General features: G+C 36.5%; 1 protein-coding gene across 2 annotated transcripts in view; it reads right to left on the bottom strand.

The window, feature by feature from the left end:
- Krit1 (KRIT1 ankyrin repeat containing) overlaps positions 1-24,918 on the bottom strand; it is a 34,183-nt gene that overhangs the window by 2,252 nt on the left and 7,013 nt on the right. The window contains exons 5-16 of one of the 2 annotated variants that reach the window (XM_013123192.3): positions 23,367-23,496; positions 22,593-22,836; positions 22,320-22,435; positions 21,980-22,123; positions 19,489-19,645; positions 18,754-18,861; positions 16,089-16,245; positions 15,138-15,289; positions 9,542-9,708; positions 8,730-8,817; positions 8,029-8,235; positions 2,281-2,397 (exon numbers count right to left, since the gene is read on the bottom strand). In XM_013123192.3, coding sequence (XP_012978646.2) covers positions 2,281-2,397; positions 8,029-8,235; positions 8,730-8,817; positions 9,542-9,708; positions 15,138-15,289; positions 16,089-16,245; positions 18,754-18,861; positions 19,489-19,645; positions 21,980-22,123; positions 22,320-22,435; positions 22,593-22,836; positions 23,367-23,496 — 1,787 coding nt within the window. The remainder of the gene's footprint in view (positions 1-2,280; positions 2,398-8,028; positions 8,236-8,729; positions 8,818-9,541; positions 9,709-15,137; positions 15,290-16,088; positions 16,246-18,753; positions 18,862-19,488; positions 19,646-21,979; positions 22,124-22,319; positions 22,436-22,592; positions 22,837-23,366; positions 23,497-24,918) is intronic. The other variant, XM_040728715.1, reaches the window with a different exon arrangement.

The raw sequence follows: 24,918 nt of genomic DNA, 5'->3' as shown, positions 1-24,918 counted from the left end.
CAAGAGACAACACCGTGGTTGTTTGATGAAGCCTCAAGGAATCCGGTTATTTATTTTATTTACCTAAGGTTATACACAACACATGTAAATGCATGTGTATACACACACCAGAAATGGGAAACCTCCTTTGAATGGTTGGACAGGGAGTCCAGGTGACTCGCAAACCAATATAAACTACTGATCTAGCTCCTGGATATCTCTCTGGGTCGAGGCTGAAGGTGGCCCCCTCCTAATGAAGATATTGCACAGTTAAGACAAAAAGAGTTGGATAATTTGAGCTGCATCTGACCTGAAAGCCTATTTGCTGTGGTTTAGCTTTCATAGTTCTACAAAATACTATGTAAGCTGACAAGGGAAGGCAGCAATTAAGTAGTCCAATCCAGTTGCAACACCATGAAAATAACCAGCATGGCAAGATACACATAAAGGGATTGTAGGTGGCATTTACATGTCAGCGGTAATCAACAACTATCTAATCAGACTTAAGGCCCAACAAGGAAATCATGCCTGGTACTAACCTAACCAGCTTCCTCCGGCTAGTGAAATCACTCACCTTGGAAAAGAACCTACTGGAAGCAGATGTAGAAATCCCCAACTAACCAATGGGTCAAGTTCCTGGAGTACAATCGAAGTGAGGGAAGAGCGGTAATATGAACAAAAGAGCCAAGACCATGATGGGGAAACCCCCAGAAACAGCTGACCTGAACTAATGAGAGATCACAGACTCAGTCTGACAAATGGGAACCTGCAAAAGACCCAACTACACTCCCGTAATATAGGTGACAACGGTGTGACTGGGACAATATATGAGGTCTCTGGCAGTGGGTCCAAGATCTAACACTAATGCACAAACTGACTTAGTGGAGCCCATTCTAAACACAGGGGTGTGGGGGTGGAGAGGTGCCTTAGTCCTGCCTCAACGAGATGATGGGACTGACTTAGTAGACTTCCTAGGGGAGGGGGATGGGGGATAGGAAGGAGAGGAGGGAGGGGGAACTAGGATTGGAATACAAAAAATAAATTAATAAAAAAATTTTTTTTAAAGAAAAGAATCTACTACTGCCACTGTTAGGCCAGCATGATTCCTCACTACATTCTAAAATCTTATCCTTAAATCCACAGATAAGTTCCTTAGCTGGGGGTACTGGCACACACTCTGAGTTTGAGGCCAGCCTGGTCTATAGTGTGAATTCTAGGCTGGCCTACACTACAAAGAAAACACTGTTTTGAAAAACAAAAAACAAAACAAAAACAGAAGCCTTTTTTTTCCCACAGCACATAGAGAGAGAGAGAGAGAGAGAGAGAGAGAGAGAGAGAGAGAGAGAGAGAGAGAGAGAGAGAGAGGCCATCTCAGAAAACTATAACTGGATACAATGTAGAGATCAATCAATGGATTATAGGGAAGCCAGCGCTAATAAATACATCTACACTCCAGCTCCAACATTTATGGCTCAGGGAACATTGCAGAAGAGGGGGTGGAAATATTCTAAGAGCCAGAATAAAGAACAACAATATCAGACTCTTAAAATCCACTGTGAAACAGTGTCTCCTAGAAATGGCTGCACAAGTAAGACCTGAACTATGGCAATCCCAATGGACATGTTACTAGAGGAGTGAGAAACTTTAGAAGGTCCCACCCCTAGACAAAGAACTACAGTCAATTAATGGCTGCTAGGAGAATTAGCCTCTCCCAGGATTGAGCTCCCTTTCTGGGTATTCAATGCAGAAACCATAAACACACAAAAAACAAAAATGGCCCCAGCAGGCTGAATGTCTATGTCTGTGCACACATGTTCACGTGTATGCACACATATATGCTATCAACCTGAGGGGGGAGGAGTTGGAGGGAGGGTACCTAGTAGAGGCTTGGGGGAGGAAAGGAAAGAAAGTATGTATAGAGGAAGATTTTCCTTAGGCTTTTCAAGATAGTTAAGAAATGCCTCACTGAATATAGTGACTGCTTCAGAGAGAATAGTAGTCAAGAAAAGTGTAGAACTTTAAAAATAGACAGGGAATAACTAATCAGAATTAGGAAAAATAAATGGAATAAGGAAGCATTTAACTGTTCTAAAACAGAAATAAATTAATCTGCCAAGTTTCTGGCTCCTTTAATCAGGAAAGGAATTCCATTATTTCTTGGTCTTAAATATTATATTTCTTCTAATACTAAAGGTTTCTGGAGAAGTTAAATAAATTAACAATTGGAAAAAAAGAACTTTAGTAAAACGATAGCTTATTATCATAAGTTCAAACTAATTTATCAGTTTTATCAGTACTTGCCTGTTTTGTGTGCACTATAAAGCTCATTTTATTTTCCATACTATGGATTTGGAAACAAGTCCCAGCATCTCCCAGCTGCCACGTAAAGCAACAATACTTAAGACTGATGAGTAAAGCCTGCAACAGAATTAGAAATTATTATGCTCAAGTAGAGCTAAGAGTAACATTTGGTCAGTCATGGTGGTGCACACATGTAAATCCCAGCATTTGGGAGGTGGGAGCCAAAGATCAGAAATCTTGGTAACAGTCAGTTGGAGGCTAGCTACATGGGATCCTGTCTCAAAACACCTAACAAATAACCTAAACAAGAAATGCAACATTTACCTTTGCTTAGAGTTATGATCATCTGGTCATTAAATGGCATCATTTTGAGTATTTTTTAAAAGTCTATTTATAGCACCCACACACTACAGCATCTCACACAGTGTGAAGCACAGAGCCCAGATGGTAGACTCCAGAGACACAATGAACAATAATAGTGTTTGTATCAGACTAACAAACGTTTTCATAGAGCCCAGTCTTAGTGAATTTGAACACATAGGATAAGCTTTTACTTCACATAGGTTAATAGTAACTTCTTTAATATATTCAGTGCCTTTTATGAATATATAGACAGTACTTTTAAATCTGAAATTTATACAGAAGGACTAACAGATGGCTTCAGATATTTTATTCCACTGAAAGTAAGTACACTGATGTGTTAATATTTATTGTAGAAATAAGAAAAACAAACATTAGGAATATATTATTCATAAATTCAATATATCTACTTAAGAAACAATGTTAGGGGGTAAGCTACTTTTATGATATCCTAAAAATGCTGTATTTAAATAGTCATTGAATATATTTGTTCTCATTTCTAAATGTTTATTTTGTTAACATGTAGTACTTGGATTTGTGAAGTATGATATGATGCTCTCAATAACCTATATATATCATATATACATTGGTCAACATGCCTAGCATCTTAAACTTTTATTACTTCTCTCTGGTAAGTAGAACTAAATTTCTTCTTCTACTTTGGTATATACTTAATTTTTAAGTATTCCCTCCTACTAGTAACTTACAATTTATTGCCCTAGGCATACACACACACACACACACACACACACACACACACACACACACACACACGAAGTATATACATGCATAAAAGTGTATCCTTCAAAACATACATACTTAGAAATATTAGCTGCTTTACAAATGGCAATTCTTAGAACATTAATTATAATAAGGTAACATAGGCCCAAGATAACAGTTTAGAGTTTGGTTTTTTAGTTTTGTTTATTTTTGAGACAGGGCCTTTCTATACAGTTCTGGCTGGCCTGGAGTTTACTATGTAGAACAGAATGGCCTAAAACTCAGAGATCCACTGCCTCCTGGGATTGAAGACATGTACCACCACCACACCTGACATTAGGGTATTTTTAAAGTGGGGATCTGTAAAGGAAACACAGTATAGTTAACTTACATGAGTGTACGTTATATAAAAGAACCAATAACATTTGTTTTAAAACCAGCTATCTGCATTCATGCTGTAAAATACAGCTTGATAAGATATGCTAAAATAGTTATTTGGCATAGATTGGAACCAGTGAAAGCACAGTAATACTCTAAAATGAGCAGCCTTAATCACTTGAATTTTTTTTTAACTAAAGCCAGAAATCAGTCTTTTACTAAGACTTAAGCAATAGAAAGGAAAATAAAGGGGGGGGGATGAACTATCAATGAAAGAAAAGAGGTGCAGGCAGCAATTCTCAATGTCATAGAGATCAGATTTCCAACAAAAGTAGAACTGACCCCATGCAGCAAAATAAAAATCTGCTGGTAGAGGACAGCAGCAGTGAGGAATGGATTCTTAAGACTCCATATAATAAGAGCAGCCAGGGTCCAAACAGCCCTCTGATGTGATCAGGTCCTCCAGAAGGAAAAAGCTTCCCTCTTTAGGAGGTAAACCTACAATTGGCAAGATGCTCTGTAAGGAAACTAAAATCAAGCACAGTAGCCATAAATGAGAGGGTGAGCTGGAAACAGCAAAAGGGAAGCCTGGGCATGGGCAACAGTGATGAGAACAACGTGTTATGCAGAATGGTCTGTGTGCACACTCAGTTCAGCCGGAGTGTATACTGCTATTCAGTAAAGCTGAAGACAGCAACAAATACAGTTCAGCACACTGAAACGCAGTACGTTTTATGTGAGTAGAACAGACAAATCAGATGAACATTTGAAACTGGGTGAGCTGTACTCAACTGCTTTCTCTGCTTCAGACAAAGACGACACAAAAGGTAGAAATTGACATGAAAAAACCAGCTTCATTCTAGTTTCTCCAGAGAAGCAATCACTAAAAGACAACCTATTTGATGACTAAAAAAATACAATCATCTTAGAGCTTTCAAAGGTCCCATAAACTTACCAGCAGCTTAGGAGCAAAACATAATTCCTCTTTGTCTCAATCACCTTTTTATATAACTAAGGGTGACATTTCCACTTATATTTTTATCCAGTCACTTATTTTTAAGATTTTACTTTTGGATCTGTGTGGGTATGCACACACATGTGCACAGGGTTTCTCTCAGAGCCCAGAAGAGGCTATCAGACCCCAGGGCCTGTTGTGAGCTGCAAGTATTCTCGGAGCCAGCTCCAATCCTCTGAAGAGCAACAAGTGCTCTTAATAGCTAAGCCATCTGTCTAGGCCTCTACTTACAATTGAATATCTTATTCTAAGAAAGAAATCTGTCAACTAATAACATTGCTATAATCCTTTTGCCTGTTTTCACATTTATTCAACTCTTGCGTGTGGTGATATATTGGTTATGATTTAATAAAGCTAACCTGGGAATCTAAATGCAAAGCTAGACACAGCCTCAGAGCCAGGCAGTGGTGGCACACACCTTTAATCCCAGCAGCCAAGCCACTAGCTCTTACCTCTACCTCAGGCCAAAATGGTGACCCTGTCTCCATGAATCCTCGGAGTACAATGCAGACTGCACTGCTCTCCACCAGCCTGACTGCAATCCCCTGAGTTCCTGTCACCTCCCACCTTACTTTCCTTTCTCCTCCCAGCCACATCCCTCCTGTCTCCACCTCTTTAGTGCTAGGATTGAAGGCTTGTGATCCCGTGTGCTGGGATTAAAGGTGAGCTCTGTTACTCTTTTGGACTGGTTCACTCTCGTGTAGCCCAGCGTGGTCTTGAGCTCAACAGAGATTCATCTTTCTCTGTCTCCTGAGTCCTGGGATTAAAGGTGTATACCACTACTGCCTGGTCTTTATGGCTTATGGCTAGCTTTGCATTCTGAACCCTCAGGCAAGCTTTATTAAATCATAAATAACACATTACCACACTTGCATCAGAATATTATTCAAACATAAAATGTTACATTATATCATCAATCTATTATCAGAATGCTTATAAAATATTTTATTCTTATTCAAACTTGAAATGCTACCAAAACCCAAGCACTATAGCTCAGAGAAACAGCAGTGCCACATTTACAACACTGTCATCCAGTTCTCCTAGGAGGGACTTGCAAACATAGGTATATAATTAGCAGAGGAAAATCACATTGAAATGGTGAAAAGTATTTCCCCTTTATTCCCTACTTTTTGTAGGTGTGTACTTGTGCATGCACACAGAGCCCAGAAATCAATGCTGAGTGCTTCCTCAGCCTCTTCCTACTTTACCTTTTAAAACAGAGTCAGCTCCACTGAACCTGGAAACTCGCTGATTAGACTGTATAGCAGTGAGCTCCAGGGGTCCATTCGCTTTCACTCACTTGGCACTGGATTAGAGACAGCCACTACTGTGCCTTTTTTTTTTTTTTAAACAAACTCAGTTCATAGAAATAGAAAAGTGCCACAAACCACATAGCAGTAGCCTACCTGGTGTAAGTAAACCAGTTTTAACAGAAATAAGCAATGATCCAAAAGCAAGTTGTAAGGGACTCAAGCAATCACGCTCTGTGTCAAATATGAAAACCTAGTTTATTCTGCCCTATGTCTGTATTTACTCTCTAGGTGAACAACACAATAAAATAACTGTTGCCCATAAGGCTGCTCGAAAGTTCACATGAATATTTATAACTAAGTCACTATAAGAAGAAACTTCAGGGCTGGAGAGATGACTCGGTGGTGAAGAACACACTCACTGTGCTTGCAGAGGACCCAGGTTCTAGCCCCAGCAACCCCATGGCAGCTTGCATCACAACTGTCTGTAATTCTAGTTCGGGGATTCAGCTCTCCCTTCTGAACAACTTGAACACCAGGCACACATGAGATGCACAGACTTACACACAGGAAAAACACATAATACAAAACTTAAAAAAAAAAGAAACTTAAAAAAAAATAAGAAGAATAAAAATCATGAAATTTCTAAACCAAAGTGTCCCTTGGAATATTAATAAGTTAGGTACAATTTTTACCAGATTACTATCATAAATTAGTAAGAAGTTCATCCAGTCTAGATGTGAATATATTCAAAATAACTGTCAAATATATTTCTTATATTCTAATCACTTTGATTAGAATAAGGAACAACATAGTGTAAAGAAATTCTCTACTGGGCTTGGCGAGATGGTTCATCAGTTAAGAGCTCTTACATTTCTTACAAAGGACCTGAGTTTGAGTCCCAATACCCACACTGGCGGCTCACAACTGCCTACACCACCAGATCCAGGATGATCTGATACCTGTAGCCTCTGAGGGCAACTGCACTCACAAGCACATACCGCGTAACATATAATTATGCTAAATTATAGACGTAATAAAAATTTAAAAAAGAACAAGCCAACCAAACTCTGTCTATAAAAGCAGTTGTTCATATTCTCTTCCCTGAAGAGCGTTATTAAGGGCTTTTCTTTCTCAAGTCTGGGTCCTCCTATCCCACCTCCTTCTGATCAGGGTCTTACTATGTATTCTAGGACAGGCCTGCCTCAGAGTCATGACCTTCCATTCCTACCTTAACACCGGATGCTAGGGTTATAGATACGTGCCATCATGCTTGGTTAACTCTTACTTTCCTTCCATGTGAGAAAAAAAAAGAGTTGGCAGCAGCTCATGAATTAGAAGAGGACCCTCATCAGAACTTGACTGTGCTAGTGTCCTAATCTCAGACTTAGAGCTTTTAGAACTGTCCAGAAACAAATACCTATTGATTATAAGCCTTCAGTCTATGGCAGTTTGTTTTAGCAGCCAGAACAAAGACAGATACATAATGAAATATCTCTTTTAATTTGAGTTTGCAACATCTGGCTCCTGTCTCTAAAGTTATCAATGGGTTCTTTTAAGGAAATATATATGAGCCAGATGCAGTGGTGCCTTTAATCCCAGCACTTGGGAAGCTGAGGCAGGTGGATCTGTGAATTCAAGGCCTAGTCTAAATAGTGAGTTCCAGGACAGTCAGAGTACATAGTGAAACCTTGTCTCAAAAAATCAAAAACAAAATTCTCATATAAAAATATACATGCAATCTGTACTTATGTAAATATATTCTTCAATTTCTATCGTTTTTACACCAATATTAGCACATTATAAATTTCAACACTCTTTTCACAAAATATAACACATAAATGTGTCATTCTATCAAAAATATTTATCCTATTGTATCGACAAAAGGTATTACAAATGCAAAAATGTATTACAAATAAAGTATATAGTGTATATATACATGCCATTTCTAGATTCTTCATGGAGAATAGCACTGCTATTCTAGATAACAGATGATATGACAACACAAAACAGCTTCAGAGCTACCTTAGTTTCCATGTTGAGGAGATGAAGTCCTTTTATATTCACTCCTACATACACAGGGATGACTTTATGATTGCTCGGGCTTGCCTTTGTAAATATCTGTCCCGTGAAAAAAGCTGCTCCATACGTGGGGATTTCCCAGCAGTTCTGTAGAAACATGCGTTGCAGGTGATGCATTTCCTTACTGACACCCTCACTCATACTAAGATTCTGAAAACAAAGTAGAATAAAGAGATGTGACCTTTTATAATGCAAACAGGTCAACTAGGAACTTCTAAAATCAATGTTGTTTCCTAACAAGAATAAAGTTATGGAATATTATCCCAACTGTATTTTTTCTCTTATGACCTTAATATTAAAAATAAATAAGCTGAGATCCACAAGTATTGTCTATGTTTATAGAATGCAAGTGCTTTATAGACAAGGACAGTACATTGTTTAAGTTTTACCTCTAGTCTTTACCACAGTGTGTGTTTGTGTGTGTGAGTGTGAATGTGTAATTAACAAAAGTAGTCTATATGTAAAGTACTTAATCAAAGACTGTATTTCTAGAAATAAATACACCGTTCTATTCCCTTTTCAGTTTTAGGCATTGTGAACTAGAAAACTCACTTTTAACGCTGGGATTAAGAGTGTACTACTTAAACGTTCTAACACTAACATGAATAGCCTACAGCCTTTCCCACTTATCTGGAGCAGCTTACCTTGTACTCATGGAGTATTCGATTGATCCAGTGAGGTGCCTTACTTTTCAGTTTAGTGATAGGTACGATGGACTTCAGATTTTCCTCACTGGAAGCACACATGCCAACATCCTTTAAATAAGTCATCTTTAGTAGCTAAAGTACAATAATCCTTCTGTCACAAATGGCATTAAATAATGGAAACTTTAAGCTGAATATGATGTTTTAAAACAAAATGCTTCACAATCTTAATATTACCAATTTAGAGAAATGTTTCCCTTTTCAATAAGCAGAAAATATTTTCAAAAATCAAAAGATCACAGTATAATTTTAGACATGCTAAAATCTATATTTCCCTCAAGGATTAAACATCAAACTATTTTCTTTGGTGGGATTCTTAATTATCTGACTCATAATAGTAAGTCAAAAAAATTTTTTTTGAGATAGGGTTTCTCTGTGGCTTTGGTTAAGTCAAATTTTTAGCCAACTTATTTAAACACAAAGTACAGAAATGCAAAGCAAAACTATAAAGGTAAATCATATCACGCAAACATGGGTAAAACCAAAAAAATCCAACTAACATCCTAGAGTTTTTTTTCTTTTATTCAATGTTTTGAATTACTCAGTTCTAAACCAATGTATAAACAGTGTGTCTGTTTGAGACGGGTCAGATGGTCTGATTCACAACCCTCCATCTCAGAGTCACTGACTATGAGTAGGTGCTACCATGCCTGGCCAGCAATACAAAAACACTTTGCAGTAATATTAAAACTGTGTTGGTTAAAGAGAATCTTTAAGCATACCGTAAACAATGCACTGTATCATATACTTACTTTAAGAAACCTTGCTTGTGTTTCTTACTCTCATAATTCCCGTAAACTATTTGTAACAGCAGACTTGCCAGTGCTATCAGTTTAGCATCAGGAGCTGTATAAAACCCCTTCAGTAAATTATATCTGGCTTCATCAAAGAGAATAAGAATAGCTAGCGGGTCTTCAATCTTAAAAGAAAACACATGTATTTGATTATTTATATACAATGACTTTAAAAACATACAAGCTTTCTTATCCAATATTATAAACTACAGCTATATAATTGTGTGTGTGTGTGGTGTGTGTGTGGTGTGTGTGTGTGTGTGTGTGTGTGTGTGGTGTGTGTGTATAAGCTATTATTCTCTAGAATAGGGCTTTGCAGGCTTTATTTCTAAGGATCAAACAATAATATTTTAAGCTTTATGAGTCATTAATCTCTATTGTAAATATTCCATTATGCCATAAAAGCAGCAACTCATATATATATGGATATTTGAATTCCATAAATTTTCATGACATGGTATATTAAACTACTGATGTTCTACAAAAATCTTCTCGGCCTGAGGGTACATGAAAACAGGCAGCAGGCAGAGTATGGCCATAGGTTGTGTATAATTTGTTAATCTCTATGATCACAGTTTATGCTGTTAATAATTTATAGTACTGCTTATGTAATCTTTACATTCATTAAACATTTTTCTATTACTTATTCTTCAAAAAATATAGTGGTGAACCCGAAAGACAAACTACATCAATCCCTAGGACAAATGTAGTTGAAATAAGCTTTTTTTTTTAAGACAAACACTTTTCAATTTTACAACAAATATATTAAGGAAGAGCATAGCATTTTCTTACATTTTAAACAACTTACCTAGTAGGATTAACAAATATTGGCAAAGCTAGTCTATACAAATATTTCTACTCAGAAATAATTAACAATTATAGTTTCTGAGTATTTCCAAATATAAATCATGACACCAAGTGTTTATGGTAGAATGATTTTGGTAAACCAAATAAAACATTTGTTGTAGCTTATAATACTCCACCTCCATAATGCTAAAAACAAAACAAAACAAAAAAACCCAAACCACTGACACAAAATTATCTGTAGAAAATTGATGACAGGAAGATTATTTCCTAATTTAAAAGACACCAATAAGAGGCAAATACTAAGTATAAACATTGACTAGATCCTGCAGGTGAGGGTAAAGAATTTCTGAAACAACTGGGGGAAATGTTAATTTGGAATTAGATATTATTATGGAAACGTAATTTCCTGTTAAAATGGCATTGTGGTACATGTTATGGTCGCATTCTTGTGTCCTCTTCTGGCCTGAGCAGGCACAGGCACACAGGTAGTACATAGACTCACATGCAGGCAAAACACCACACACATAAAAAAACAGACATGAAGCGGATCCAACAAATGATCCACAGTGTTAATTACATTACTTCTTAAATTTACTCTTTGTTTTTTAATTTCTTAAATTAAGATGTTGGGGGGAAAGGCTCTCTCTCTCAGACTAATGACTGACTTAGTAGATTTGAAGGGTAGAAAGTAACAGAATTTTCAGTGGTATGTTAAATGAGTTTTAATCAATGACTCCTATTTTCTAATAAAATCAGGCTGTATTCATCCTAAAATAATGATGCCAACCAATAAATGCAATTCTTCCAATTTTGGAGTGCTGCTAGGAATTTTTCAATTATATGAATTAAAGGACAAACATATTTTATCATGTGACATTCTGACTCAAGAAAAAAAAAAGCCTTGCTGCCTTTTATGAATCTACTTTTCTAACCATGAAATTTAATATCTATGATCTTTATTGTTCCTTTCCTCCCCCAGCCTACTTTCTAAAATATTACATGAGTCAAGAAGGTAGACTTAGCATACTTAGATTACTTGCAGATTTTATAAATCTAATATTTTTTAAATTGTGGTAATATATATACCATAAAACTTACTATTTTAATCATTCGTAAGTATATAATCTAATGGCATTAATTATAGCTTCAGTATAGTGCTATGCCCTCACCATTATTCCCAAGGACTTTACATCACTTGAACAGACCCCTGAAAAAATTAAATGTCTGAGCTGGATGCAGTCAGCAAAAGAGCTAATGTTTAGCTAGTAAAAGGACGTGGGTCTAATTCCCAGAACCCAATCAAATAAAACACAACAAAACAAAACTGGTAGCCCCAGTATAAGAGTGTTAATAGTTTCTAATGTGTTTTCTGGTTTTGTAAAGTCACCTGCTTTAATTAACATAAATGGAATGATATTGCTTATTCAGTTAGCATGCTTTCAAAGCTCACTTGTGTCATATATCATAAATTTATTGCATTTTCTGGTCCCCTCATTTACTAAAAACTTAGGTTGCTTCCAACTCTTAAATTATGAGCAATATGCACTCAACAATGTTATTTAGGTGTCTTGAGTTCCTGTTTTCAATTCTTTCACCTATATACCTATAAGCAGAATTACTTCATCATACGGAAATGCATACATAGCCCTGCCCACTCTGTGTGTTCATGAGTGCAGACATCAGAGTGAGGTCAGAGAACAACTTGAAGAGCTGGTCTTTGTTCTCTGATGGGGGAAGTCCTGTACATTTGTTAATAAAGCACTGTTGGCCAATAGGAATCTAGATGGGTGGGACTAGGAGTCCAGGAGGATTCTGGGAAGGAGAAACACAAGAGAGTCGAGATGTAACGCCATTGGGGTAGGGAGCCCGGAACTATTCTCCGGTAAGAAACATACTTAGATTAACAATTATGGGGTAATTACTTAAAGCAGAGCTAGCCAGTAAGAGACAAGCAAGGCCAACAGCTTCATAACTAATATAGCCTCCTGTGTGTTTATTTGGGACTGATGCGGATCTGGAACCAGGCGGGCGGGAAGGCTCCTCTCAAGAAAAGCTCCCCTTAACAGTCCTCTACCTTGCTTGAGACAGGGTCTCTAGTTGTTTGCCAATGCACACACCAGGCTAGTTGGACTGTGAACATGCAGGAACTGTCGGTCTCTGTCTTCCAGTATGCCATGGGAGGGCTGGGGTTACAGATATGTGCTTCTAGGCTTGTCTTAAATGGGTTCATTTCCCAAGCACACATATAGATTAAAAAAAAACAACTATATAGTTTCCTAAGCAATCATAGTGTTTTATATTCTTGTATAAGTATACACAGCTATTCCAGTGTCACCTGTAGGAGCTAATCTTTTTCTATCAGACACATCTGTCATGCTTGTCAATAAATCAAAGGGACACACATGTATTGGCTTGTTTCTGGACTTCCATTCTGATCTTTTGGTCTATATACATCATATTTATGCTAATTCACAATATTTTGATTACTACAGCTTTCTAGTGTGCTTTGAAGTCATGAAATGTGAATACCCCACCTTTATTGTTCTTTCTTCATGACTGTGCTAATCGAATATGCATCTTTCTCTTTACATCATTAAATCTGTAGATCATTTTGCTATACTGTCAGCTAATCATAAAATATCTTTGTCATTGAACATGGATGGATATCTTTGTAGTTATTTATGTCTTACTAACTTTTCGGCAAAGTTTTGTATTTTCTTTAAAACTTGTTTTCATATTTATATATTATGTGTGTGTGTGAAGAACGGAGGACAATATGTAGGAGTCAAGTCTCTCAACTGTATGGCTTCTGGAGACTGAACTCAAGATGTCAGGCTTGGCGGCAAGCACCGATACTCTCACTGTGCCATCTCACTAGCGTACTTTCCATGTATAATCTTGTACTTGTGTTAAACTTATTTCTGGGGATTTCAATGTTTCAGACATCCAGTTAATGAATCTATTCCTTGGGTGTGTGTGTGCGTGCGTGCGTGTGTGTGTGTGCGTGTGTGTGTTTGTGTGTGTGTGCGTGCGTGCGTGCCAGAATTCAACCTCAGGTGTCATTCCTTAGGAAATGTCTACCTTGTTTTTGAGACAGGGTCTTCTTTCACTAAGACCTGGGGCTTCCTGCTTAGGCTAGGCTGGCTGACCAGCAAGTCCTAGGGATCCATGTTTCTCCTCCCCAGAGTTGGGATTTTAAGTATGTTCCACCATGCCCAGGTTGTTGAGTGGGTAGCAGGAACTGGACTCAGATGCAAGCACTGACTACAGAGTTACCTTCTCAGCAATAGGAATTTTTGCGTGTTGAGTTTGGACCCTATACATTTTCCAAAATAATTTACTAACTAGTTTGGGTAGCTAGTCTGTGTATTTTTTTTAGGAATTTCCTATATGTAGATCTATCACTTGCAAATAAGCAGTTTTTCTTTTTCTTTTCTAATTTGGAAATCTATTTCTTTTTCTTGTGCAACTGCTGTGTGTAGAATTTCCACAACAGTGCTAAATTGCAGTAGTGAAAGTGCATATCCTATCTTGTTCCTGATCTTAGGAGGAAAGTTCCAGTCCCCTGAAACGGTGTTCAATCTTCTCAAATGTCTTTTCTGCATCATTGAGACAACAGTCCCAACCACCAACTTATTCTATTAATGCAATTCTAACACATGTCCAATAATCAGGACTTTAGTTGTTTGCTGTATTTCATAAACATTTTTATCTAATTCACAGCATATTTATCCAAGAAGATAAAAATTACCTTTGGATTTCTAATATCAAGATAATTTAACAGACTAAAAATGTTTAGCAAGTTTGGACATACCTGACACTCGCTTAGCCTTGTCTGTTGTTTGTTAATATTCTTTTGTATAAACAGTTATGGAGAGCTCTAAATTTAGTTTTCTTTAACAGTACTATTTGATCTAGTATTTAGTTTTTACTTTTAAATTTTTATAGATACTGTTAGGCTACCATACCTAGTTTATTACAATGTCTCTTTTACATTTCTTCTTTGTCAATTTATTATCATGACATTTCATTTTCTCTAAATCTACAGTACTTCAATCCAAACATATTTGCTTGGAAAAGATCAAACAAGTTTAAAAAAAAACATTGAACAAGGTTAAATTCTGTTATTATATCTAGAATGGTTGATTTCTTACTGCTTAGGACAAAATTCTTTTTTTTTTTTTTTTTTGGTTTTTATGAGACAGGGTTTCTCTGTATTGTTTTGGAGGCTGTCGGTCCAGCCCGGCCTCGAACTCACAGCGATCCGCCTGCCTGAGTGCTGGGATTAAAGGCGTGCGCCACCACTGCCCGGCTAGGACAAAATTCTTACATCCACTTTGCAAAAATTCTATTCTTTACCCAGGGTTTTATACATTTTTTTGTTTTGTTTTTCCCATCTTGTTATTTCCTTTGAAATTTACAAAACTGATTATTCTAAAAGAAAGTTAGTTTCTGTATAAACTATCTCTCTAGTTGCTAATTTTCTTAAGTACAGCTTTCTTATTTCTTTTTTCAAAAGGAAAAAATGCATTTGTTAACGTAATGGAAATAAAAGAAAAAAAATACCAACCAGAAGTTTCTATAAAGAGCAACGGAAACTCCCACTTATGATGTGATATGAAGATTCACAGGAAGAGGAAGTAAACACTCTTAGTACCGGAACAGCACAATAACTACCTCTACTGTCTACAATGGGATTCTACAGATTTTGTGCATTCAAATAACTAAACAAGATTTGTAATCAAACCTTTTTCTCAACTTCTAAAGGAAGTCCCACATCTCTTCTTAGGAAAAGCTGTGGTGTTTCTCTTTGTGGATCCAAATTAGTCAATTCAGCAAGTATTTCTGGCCAGTCACGAACTTGTTGTAAGGGTTTATGATAAGGCTTGAACTGAAGGCCTGAAAAAGAGCTTTCCTTTATAAAAGATACTGTAAAAACATCCATTTTATCAGTGCATAGAAACATTCCATTAAACTATATGTACCTAAGTATCAGACTGTTTACAGATCTATATTTAAATCACGGTTTGATAATTATTACTACCCAAATTGTGTATAAGTGCCTGCTTTTAAGAATATAATTACAAGACTATTTCTTGGGAGACAGGTACGATGGCAAAAGACTACAATCCCAGTACTTGGGAAGCAGATGTAAGAAGACCACAAGTTCAAGTTTATCTTCAGCCAAATAGCAAGTGTAATGCCAGTTACATGAAATCCTGTCTCAAAAAACAAAACAAAAGAAAACAATATTCCCTGGGCTCGGGATGTGAATCTTTAGTATAGTAGCACTTGCTCATAAATATCTGGAAGACCTGGCTTGATAAATAGGACTGGAAAAAAGTGCAGATAATTTTAAAGGTAATTCTTAAAATAAATCAAATGTATTAATGTTTATTAAAATCTTAATTGCATTATAGCTTACTTAATTAAGAATAATCAGTATGACATGGTGCTAAACATATGTCCAAAGATAATCACTGGGTTGCCAGAGAGAAAACTTCTGGTGTTTACTACTTTTAAAATGCTTGGAATGAAGCAGGAGAGGGAATCTTCCCCATTTCAGCAGTCTGAACACTAATAATATAAAATGTAATTAAAGTCAACAATAGTGCTATACTCAAGTTTACTAGCCCACTTCACAAAAGGAACAATGAGGCTTAACAATAAATTACTTTCCCATGCCAAGTTTTCTTACTAAGGTTTTCTGAACAGATCCAAATAGTGAAATATTGTTGAGTTTCTTGAGAGAGTCTCATCCCTTCCATTATCTGCTGCGCTGTCGTGTTATTGCCATGCTTTAGTTCAACAGAACGATACGATCCATCCATCCTGTAAATCCGAACTTTTTCATACTGGGGAAAAAAGGAAAAGTCACATAAGCTACTTGAAAACTACGTATCATGGGGCCGAAGAGATGGCTCAGCAGTCAAGAGCACTTGCAATTCTTGCAGAGGGTTGAGCTTAGTCCCCGCACCTAGCTTGGACATTCACAACCACTTGCAATTCCAGGTTAAGGGAATCCAATGCCATCTTGTGGTCCCTATGGACACTCACAAACACATGTGCATATACATAATCACATATGCATTAAAATAATTACAATGCAATAAGACTTTATGCCCACCTTCATATCCTTTATGGTATAGATTTCTAATGCAGAACTATCAAAAACTTGCTTCAAAGAACATGTTGACAATATTTAAAATACTGTTAATTCTATTATTTGCACTTTCTAAATTTTCTTCTGAATGTTCTATGGCCAAATAAAGGAAAACCTTTTATTGTTGCTTTTTAAAATAATGACTATCAAATTTTTCTACAAGTATAGTTTATAGAGTATTGAACATACAGGAAAAATAAACTTGGAATTAAATCTAAGAACTTCATGAGTCCAGTAGGACACAAATCATACTGAAGAAATGCTAATACAAGTTTATAATGGAAGACTTGGAAAATGCAAGTCATGAATTACTGGATTTTGAGTTGTTTCCTTCCTCAAGTTCACAAAATCCAAAAACAGCAGTAGCATTATCAATAGATTTGTATGGTTATAGGAGGCAGTTTATTTCCCAAATAACTTGTAGGCCAATTCATTTTTGATTAAAAATCCCTGATTCACTTGATCACATTCACAATACAAAAGTCAGGCCAGAAAATGTCATCTAACTGCATCATTAGAAACTGAATGAGAGTGATGGATAACACAAAGACGTCTCTTTTGAATTAGCTAAATAAAAAAGCAGGAAAGTGCTATGAACTTGGGTCAGTGAATAAGAGCACTTGCTGTGAAAGCAAGAAGACCTGCGGTTAAATCCCAGCACCCACATAAGCACGGAATGGCTGTGTGTGTCTGTAACCCTAGAGCTGTTGAAGACGGGAGGGTCCTGGGAGCTAGGTAAACTGGAGGGCTTTAGTTTTAGCAAGAGTCCTGTCTGAACAAACAAGTGGAGAAGACTCCTAACATTATCTTCTGGTCGTCACATACCACAACTACACACATGCACACATGCATGAGCATACACACAAAAGTGGTAAGTCATCTATTTCACTTTTGTGGCGAGGAAAATGGATTTCTTTTACTTGTTTAAATTTTTAAAAAATTTTAAATATGTATTTTTCTAAAATTTCATTTTCCATTCCAACCAAAGTTCTCACTTCTACCCCTCCTCCTGCCCACCCCCAACTTTTCCAACAGCCTATGTCCCATCTACTACTCCCTGCAGGTAAGAGCTCCTGTAGGGAGTCAACACAGACTGACACATTAAGTTGGGTAGGACCAAGCCCCTCCCCTCTGCGTTAAGTCTGAGCATGACATCCCCTCAAAGGGAATGGGTTCTAACAAGCTTGCTCATGCACCAGGGATAGATCCTGGTCCTACTACCAGGGGCTCCTCAGATAGCCCAAGCATCACAACTGTCTCCCACATATGAAATGACTTTTTTTTTTCAAGACAGGGTTTCTCTGTATTGTTTTGGAGGTTGTCCTGGAACTGGCTCTGTAGACCAGGCTGGCCTCGAACTCACAGAGATCCGCCTGCCTCTGCCACCCCAGTGCTGGGATTAAAGGCATGTGCCACCAATGCCTAGCTGAAATGACTTTCTTATATACCAATACACTTATGATTATTAACGAATGATATATAATGCTGCTGTTTACAAATACAAACGTTGCTCGGGGAAAAATACACATCAATCAGTGAACTAATTATAATAAACATAGTTAAGTACAATCATACATAACTTAATGTTTTGGTCAATGACAGACTCAAACATATAATAGCATCACCTAGATCATCCTATATGCTATAAAGTCTAGGTATAATACAGGCTATATCATGGATGTTGTACAAACAGACAATACCAACACCAATAGTACAAATGTCTAGTGATATGTTTAGTTATATCTGTCACATGAGATTATACTGAGTTAATTTTTTTTTTTGTAAAGAGGAGGATTGTATAGTTTGAAAGTAACTGGCCCATAATCTCATAGGGAGTGGCGCTATACAGAGATATGACTTTGTTGGAGTGGGTACAGTCTTGCTGGAGAAAGCATGTCACTGTGGGGGCAGACTATGAGGTTTCCTGTGCTCAGGATACCACCCAGTACCACAGTTGACTTCCTGTTGCCTACAAGAGGGAGGATGCTCAGCTACTGCATCTGCCTGCATGCCACCACGCTTCCTGCCATGATGATAATGGACTGAACCTCTGAACTGTAAGCCAGCCAGATTAAATGCCATGGCGTCTCTTCACAGAAGTGAAAACCCCGTCTAAGATAGGGATGAACTTAGGGTTGAGCTTATGTAAACTGTCAATTTAAATACAACATTTGGCTCTAACTATTCAGATAAGTCTTACTGGTTTGTTAATGGCTTCTTTCAACAATTTTGCAGCTTCTTCCCAGTTATTTTGTTTGTTTTCTTCACAAACATTTAGTGGAGATCTTCCTTGTTGGTCTGTTATATGCTAGAATTGAGGAAACGATGGACAAAAAGATATTACAAATACATGGTGTTCTGAAGGAATATTATTCAATTAAAATATAAAATGCTCTGGTTAAGGATCAAGGAAATATTAACTATGCTTAGTATATACTAAAACAAAACTTAGAAAAGCTAAAGTACTCAAAGCACAAATTAGTAGGATTATGTTCTTTAAAAGTTCAGTTATAGATTTACAAAAGGTTTCCACAGTTTTACTTTCCTTTGTACCAAATGATTCTTAGTACAAATTCTAGAAAATGGGTAAATGGTTTTCTTTCTTCAAGACATTAGAGGAGAAATAAAACATAGAATGAATTTTATATATTTTTTGGAGATGGATGTATGTAATGGCAATATATAACAACACAAATAAATGTACTGAATGCTATGAACTTTGCAACTAAGTGGTTAAACTGAACATTTTATGTAAAGAGTACTTTACCAAAATAAAAATTTAAAATTTATGATTAAAAGCACAGTCAATACATACATCATACTCTATAAAGTAAAATTTGTTCTTTTTGGTTGACCTGTTAAGTATACAATGAAATGTTTTTGTATCACTACTTGTTAGTTGTTAAATACAAAAAGATAAAGACATGTAACTTACCCTGTCAATGTCTGGGTGAGTTAGGAGGATCTGTACTATGTCTGCATGCCCCCCTCCAGCAGCAAAGTGAAGAGGTGAGCTAAGCTGGCCATTTAAAAGGTTTGGGTTGCACTTCCCTGTCTCTAATAATATGCGAGTGGCCTCAACTTTCCCATACCTATAAAGACATAAAAGGTACCTGTAAACCACCTGAAATGCTTGAACATTCAAATTTTACAAGATATCTGAGTAAATTTAGAGAACAAACAATATATTAAGATACTGACTTAAGTGCTGGGAATGCTTAGGAATGTTTTATGTATTACTGTAGTGATACCTAGAATGTTTATATATTACTGTAGTGATACCTAGAATGTTTATATATTACTGTAGCTCAAATCAACTGTTTCAATTTCTGACCAACTAAGAGAAATACACTCTGAAAACTAGAGGAAAAAGATGGCATAGTCATCCCATCAAGTACAAAATTAGAATCAGGAGACATAATCTCTACTTCAAAACTGGGTCAGAAGGAGAAGCTCACTGGCAAATCTATGCATCAAGAAGCCCTGGGTTCAGTTGGCAGCACCATGGAAACCTACCAAACCAAGTAACAGCATAAAAAAGCAACTTAGCATCAGAAGCAAAGTAATTTTTAAAAAGGCTTACATTAAGTTACATAATGCTGTAAGTTTTAAGTAAACAGCATTTTCTATTTTATCTTAGGAAAAACATCATTTTAAACCCCATCTTGTAGATACACAAGTGGGCTATTAGGAAGTTAAGCAACTTAATAAGGATCATACTTAGGAACTAACCACAGCTACTGAAACCTTGGGACATCCCCAAACACATGAAATGTCACACTACACTACTGTGTTTATGTAGTAGGTAGTTCAGAGCTTTTCTTTTACTAGAAAAAAATAACCTCCGCTGCAAAATGGAAAGCACACTCAAATATATAAATCTGGGATTCCTAAATTAAAGTTCACTGATGTTATCACTCCCAATTCTGCAGCAAATTTTGAGGATTGAAATGTAATGTACACTTTCTTTTTATCTGTAAGTATTTTTCTTACTAGCAGTATTTAATAGTTATATGAGGGAAAATCTAATATATCAGTTAAAGATTACTTAGGGTAGAATTATAAATATAAAAGCTTGCTGGTTTTTCCCCTGCTACTAGGATTAAACCTTGGACCTTATGTACACTGATCAAGTGTTCTGCCACTGAACTACATTCCCTATCAAAAGCATATTTATAGATAGAACAGACTTTTTTTTAGAGAAATAGAAAAGCATGTATATTAAAAATGACCATTAAACAGCTTGATACAACTATTAGAATCAGAGAAATAAAAGATGTGAATTGAAAAGACTTCTAGAATTACTATTAGTTACTTTTTATAGTGCTGACTATTGAACCCAGGACTCAGTACATACTAGGTAAGTCTTCCACCACCAAGCTCTCAATCAACAGTAATTAATGTAATTTATTTATAGGTAAGGATACTGAATTGTTTAGAGGTGAAGGTCCTTGTTCAGTGTGACACAACTATGATACTATGGACATTTAATAGAAAGTAAATACTGTAGTATTATTTACTAAATTAAGATCACATAAAACAATACATTAAGTCAATCTCATAAAAATGGAATAACTATGTCTTTTTGAGACTAGAATCTATAACAGTATATTACTGCTATGAAATAAGAACTCAGTTCAGCTAGGCAGCATAATTATGTGAGAAGAATAACAGTGCCAACAGTTATTCAGTTATAACAGTTGTAACAGTTCATTGGACAATGAACACAAAGAACTAATCCCAATTCTGTTCCAACCCTTACATCTGATAAAATAAAAGGTAGTGATTCTAAAAATCTCTGAAGGATTTGTTAGGCTTATTGATACCTTAGATTCTGAAAAGGCTAGATGGATAATTTTCTTTTCTTTTTTAGCTTCCTTTTTATTTATTCAAATATTATCTTTCACATTGTACATTTTTTTTTTTTTTTTGGTTTTTCGAGACAGGGTTTCTCTGTATTGTTTTCGAGGCTGTCGGTCCAGCCTGGCCTCGAACTCACAGAGATCCACCTGCCTCTGCCTCCCGAGTGCTGGGATTAAAGGCGTGCGCCACCACTGCCCGGCCACATTGTACATTTAATAGATAATTTTCTAACATGATATAAGTTCAAATCCCATGTACTTAATAAATGTCAATTTTACAGTAAGAATAGAGCAATACAAACCAATAGCATCATGATGGGGCAATATGGAGCCCCATGGTTTGCACTGGCATTTACTAACTACTGGCCATGTTACTGTATGACTTGCTATGGCTAAGAAGACTGCCAGTGCTTGACTTGTGGCTGATTTGGCAATTATGAAGAGTAGTATATATACAGTAATAAAAAAAAAAAAAGATCAGGACAGAATGCTCAGAAGCCAAACATGTCACATGCTGTCTGGAATAAGAACAGTTAGTGTTCCTAAAGAGAATAATCTACTTACCAGCATGCATAATGAATGGGTGCCCAGTGGTCATTATCTAGTTGGTTGACTGAATATCCCTTATTAAGAAGATGGCTTAGTAATTCTGAATCTCCTTCGCAGGCATTCCGATGCAAAGGAAAGTCATCAACCCACTGTCGTTCTCTAATCATAAAAAAGAAATGAAGAAAGTATAAATACTGTTGACACTCACATTCCTTCAAAACAGATGTGACACACATCTATGCAAACTACCTATCACTGTGCAGCTGTAGGCCAGTGACCACACCGCTTACTTACTGCCTAGATAGATTCTAACATCAAGTTATGAAAGCCAATTAGAGTAAAACCAAACCAGTACTTGTCTTCCATGACACTGCTCATGCTTCGCTGCCATTTTTCCTGTTTGGGAATTTGGATTTTTGAGTAGTCTGGAGCTCCTAGACCAAAGTATGGATTTATTACCACTTTATCTACCTAGAAAAGGGGAAAAAACAAAATAAATTAAAAACTTCTTATAAGTCTCATATACTGATATTATTTTAATGTTTCTAATGACAATTAATGCATCTTTTTTTAGTAAAAATTATATTTGAAATGTCTTTTGAAACCAGAGTCAAAATTCATCTCTTACCCGATTTGTATACTGAAGATCTGATCCAAACAAAGGGTTGTAAATGCAGGTGTCTGCTTTCTCTAGGGCTAACATTTTACTCTTTATTTCTAGTGCACTATAGCCCATATGTAGTGAGTTTTCTGTCTGACCTGACTCAGCAGCGTACGCAGGGTTTATAACATTTGTCTTTATCCGTTCAAGGGGAGAAGGTCGGAATAAAGCCGGAATAAAGTGAGACTGTGCATGGCGCTCATCTAGCCACCTGGTGAGAGGAAGAGAGGCAGAAGAGCATGTTCAAAAGCGAAGGTGGGAAAGGTCGGCTGCTCTAGAACGCTGACCTGCTACAGGTTCTAAAACTATGTTCAGCCTTTCAAAACTGTCAGTCTTAAGTACTTAATAAAGGCTTTCAACAGACAGCAATTATTCTAAAATGTCTATGCCATTCTAACCATAAAACACCTTAGCAAAGCACGACTCACTTCCATATTGGGCCTCCTCACACATGATATCACTCAAAAGAAGACTATGACTTGCTCACTGACACAAGTAACTACTATGCCTACTTTTATAAGAGAAGAATCTTGATCCTGAAAGCTGGGAAGTGTTCAATATTTTGGAAAGATAAAATTAACGTCCTCTAAGTAGGCAAGGCAGTCTTGCAGGATTTTTTCATCCTTAGAACTGAAAACTGACCCATTTTTTAATACAAGAAGTTATTTTTCATTAACATTTTGCAGAAGTGTACCTCAGACTAATTGCAATTATGATTAAAACATTCTGAATGTTTCTTACTTATCCAAGGCTATTAACATCCTTGCTGTAAGCGTTGCAAAGTGAGTACTGGATTCGCTACAAACTCTCATGATATCTTGTAAGCAGTAAAAAACTGGGCATCCTGGAGTATATGAATATTTAGTATTATCTGAAAAAGAAAAACGAAGAAATTATCACATTAAATAAAGTTTACAAATAGGTATTCTTAATATAGTGCTGTTCTCAAAATTTGTGAAAATAACAGAAATTGTTCTGTATCTGGAATTACAATACTGGACACAGCAATTATTATCTTCAGTTTTGTTTAGTGTGTTTGTATGTAGATCTGGGAACAATTTGGGGGAGTTGGTTCTTGTCTCCACCTTGTTGCTACAATGTGTGACCTGTTTTCTGCTACATGCAGCAGACTCCAGGATGGCTGGCTCATGAGATTTTGGTTCATTCATTCTACTGTTTCCATTTCCCAAACTCACAATTGGAATGCTGGGACCCCAGAGGCTTTTGGCTGTTTTATGTGGGTTCCAGGGATCCAACTCAGGTCATCAGGATTGCATGGCAAGCACTTTTAATCACTAAGACAGCCCTCTGGTTCCAGCACTTATAAACTTTATAATCTCTTCCTCAATAATGTTGTAAAACCTACTAAGATGTCTGACATTTAAAAGGCTAGATATTTTAAAACTTGAGTACACTTAGAAGAATGAATCTTGTGTGCTAGAGCTGGCCAATAAAATAATGCAAATATAAGAAGCAGCAGGCTGATGTTTGTCTATGGTGGTCAGTAAATTTTTATCAAAAGTATCACTATCTTATATGAGGCCAGCACTATGGTTTCTAAGTAATTTCATATTGAATACCTCAATGAATTCTGTCTATACTATGAATCAAGTAAGAGCATGGAATAATATTGTCTCTATTTACATACAGTTAACTTCTAAGTCTTAAAGACTGCCCAAAGTCTCAAAATGATTTAGCTATAGGATCTGCAATGACACAGAAAACTGATTTCTATCATTCCAGGATGTCTGAAGCTCAACTTAAAATTTTATATTAGCCCTATGTTCTGTAAATGTTATCAATAATATTACTGGGCAGAATACTTTAGAAGTACAATGGACATTTTCTTAGCTTCATTGTAAGTTATATCTATTTTTAGATTATTAATGGCATACCCTTTGAAAATTGCTTTATAACAGAATATCTTTTTTTTTCCTTTTTTTTAAGAGAAGATTTCTCTGTGTAGGTCTCGTTGTCCAGGAATTCACTTTGTAGACCAGGCTGGCCTTGAATGCACAGAGAGCTGCCTGCCTCTGCCTCCTGAGTGTTGAGATTAAAGGTGTGTACCACCACCGCCTGACCAGAATACTTTTTAAGTTTTGTATTATGTACATGAGTTTTCTGTGGACAGAGTCTGATCTGCCTACCACATGCAAGCCTGGTACCTTCAGAGGTCAGAAGACATTGCTGGATGTAGCACAAATTCTAATTGTTGTAAATACTAAAATCACAGAGCCTGATGTTGGGGTTAATACTGAAGATCAGAGAACACAGTGGCCAGTCGTTAGAGAAT

The sequence above is a fragment of the Mesocricetus auratus genome, unplaced genomic scaffold (assembly GCF_017639785.1).
Source record: "Mesocricetus auratus isolate SY011 unplaced genomic scaffold, BCM_Maur_2.0 Super-Scaffold_100019, whole genome shotgun sequence".
In the NCBI taxonomy this organism is placed as follows: Eukaryota; Metazoa; Chordata; class Mammalia; order Rodentia; family Cricetidae; genus Mesocricetus; species Mesocricetus auratus.
The sequence above is the reverse complement of the archived record's forward strand: the minus strand, read 5'-3'. Positions and strand labels throughout refer to the sequence as shown.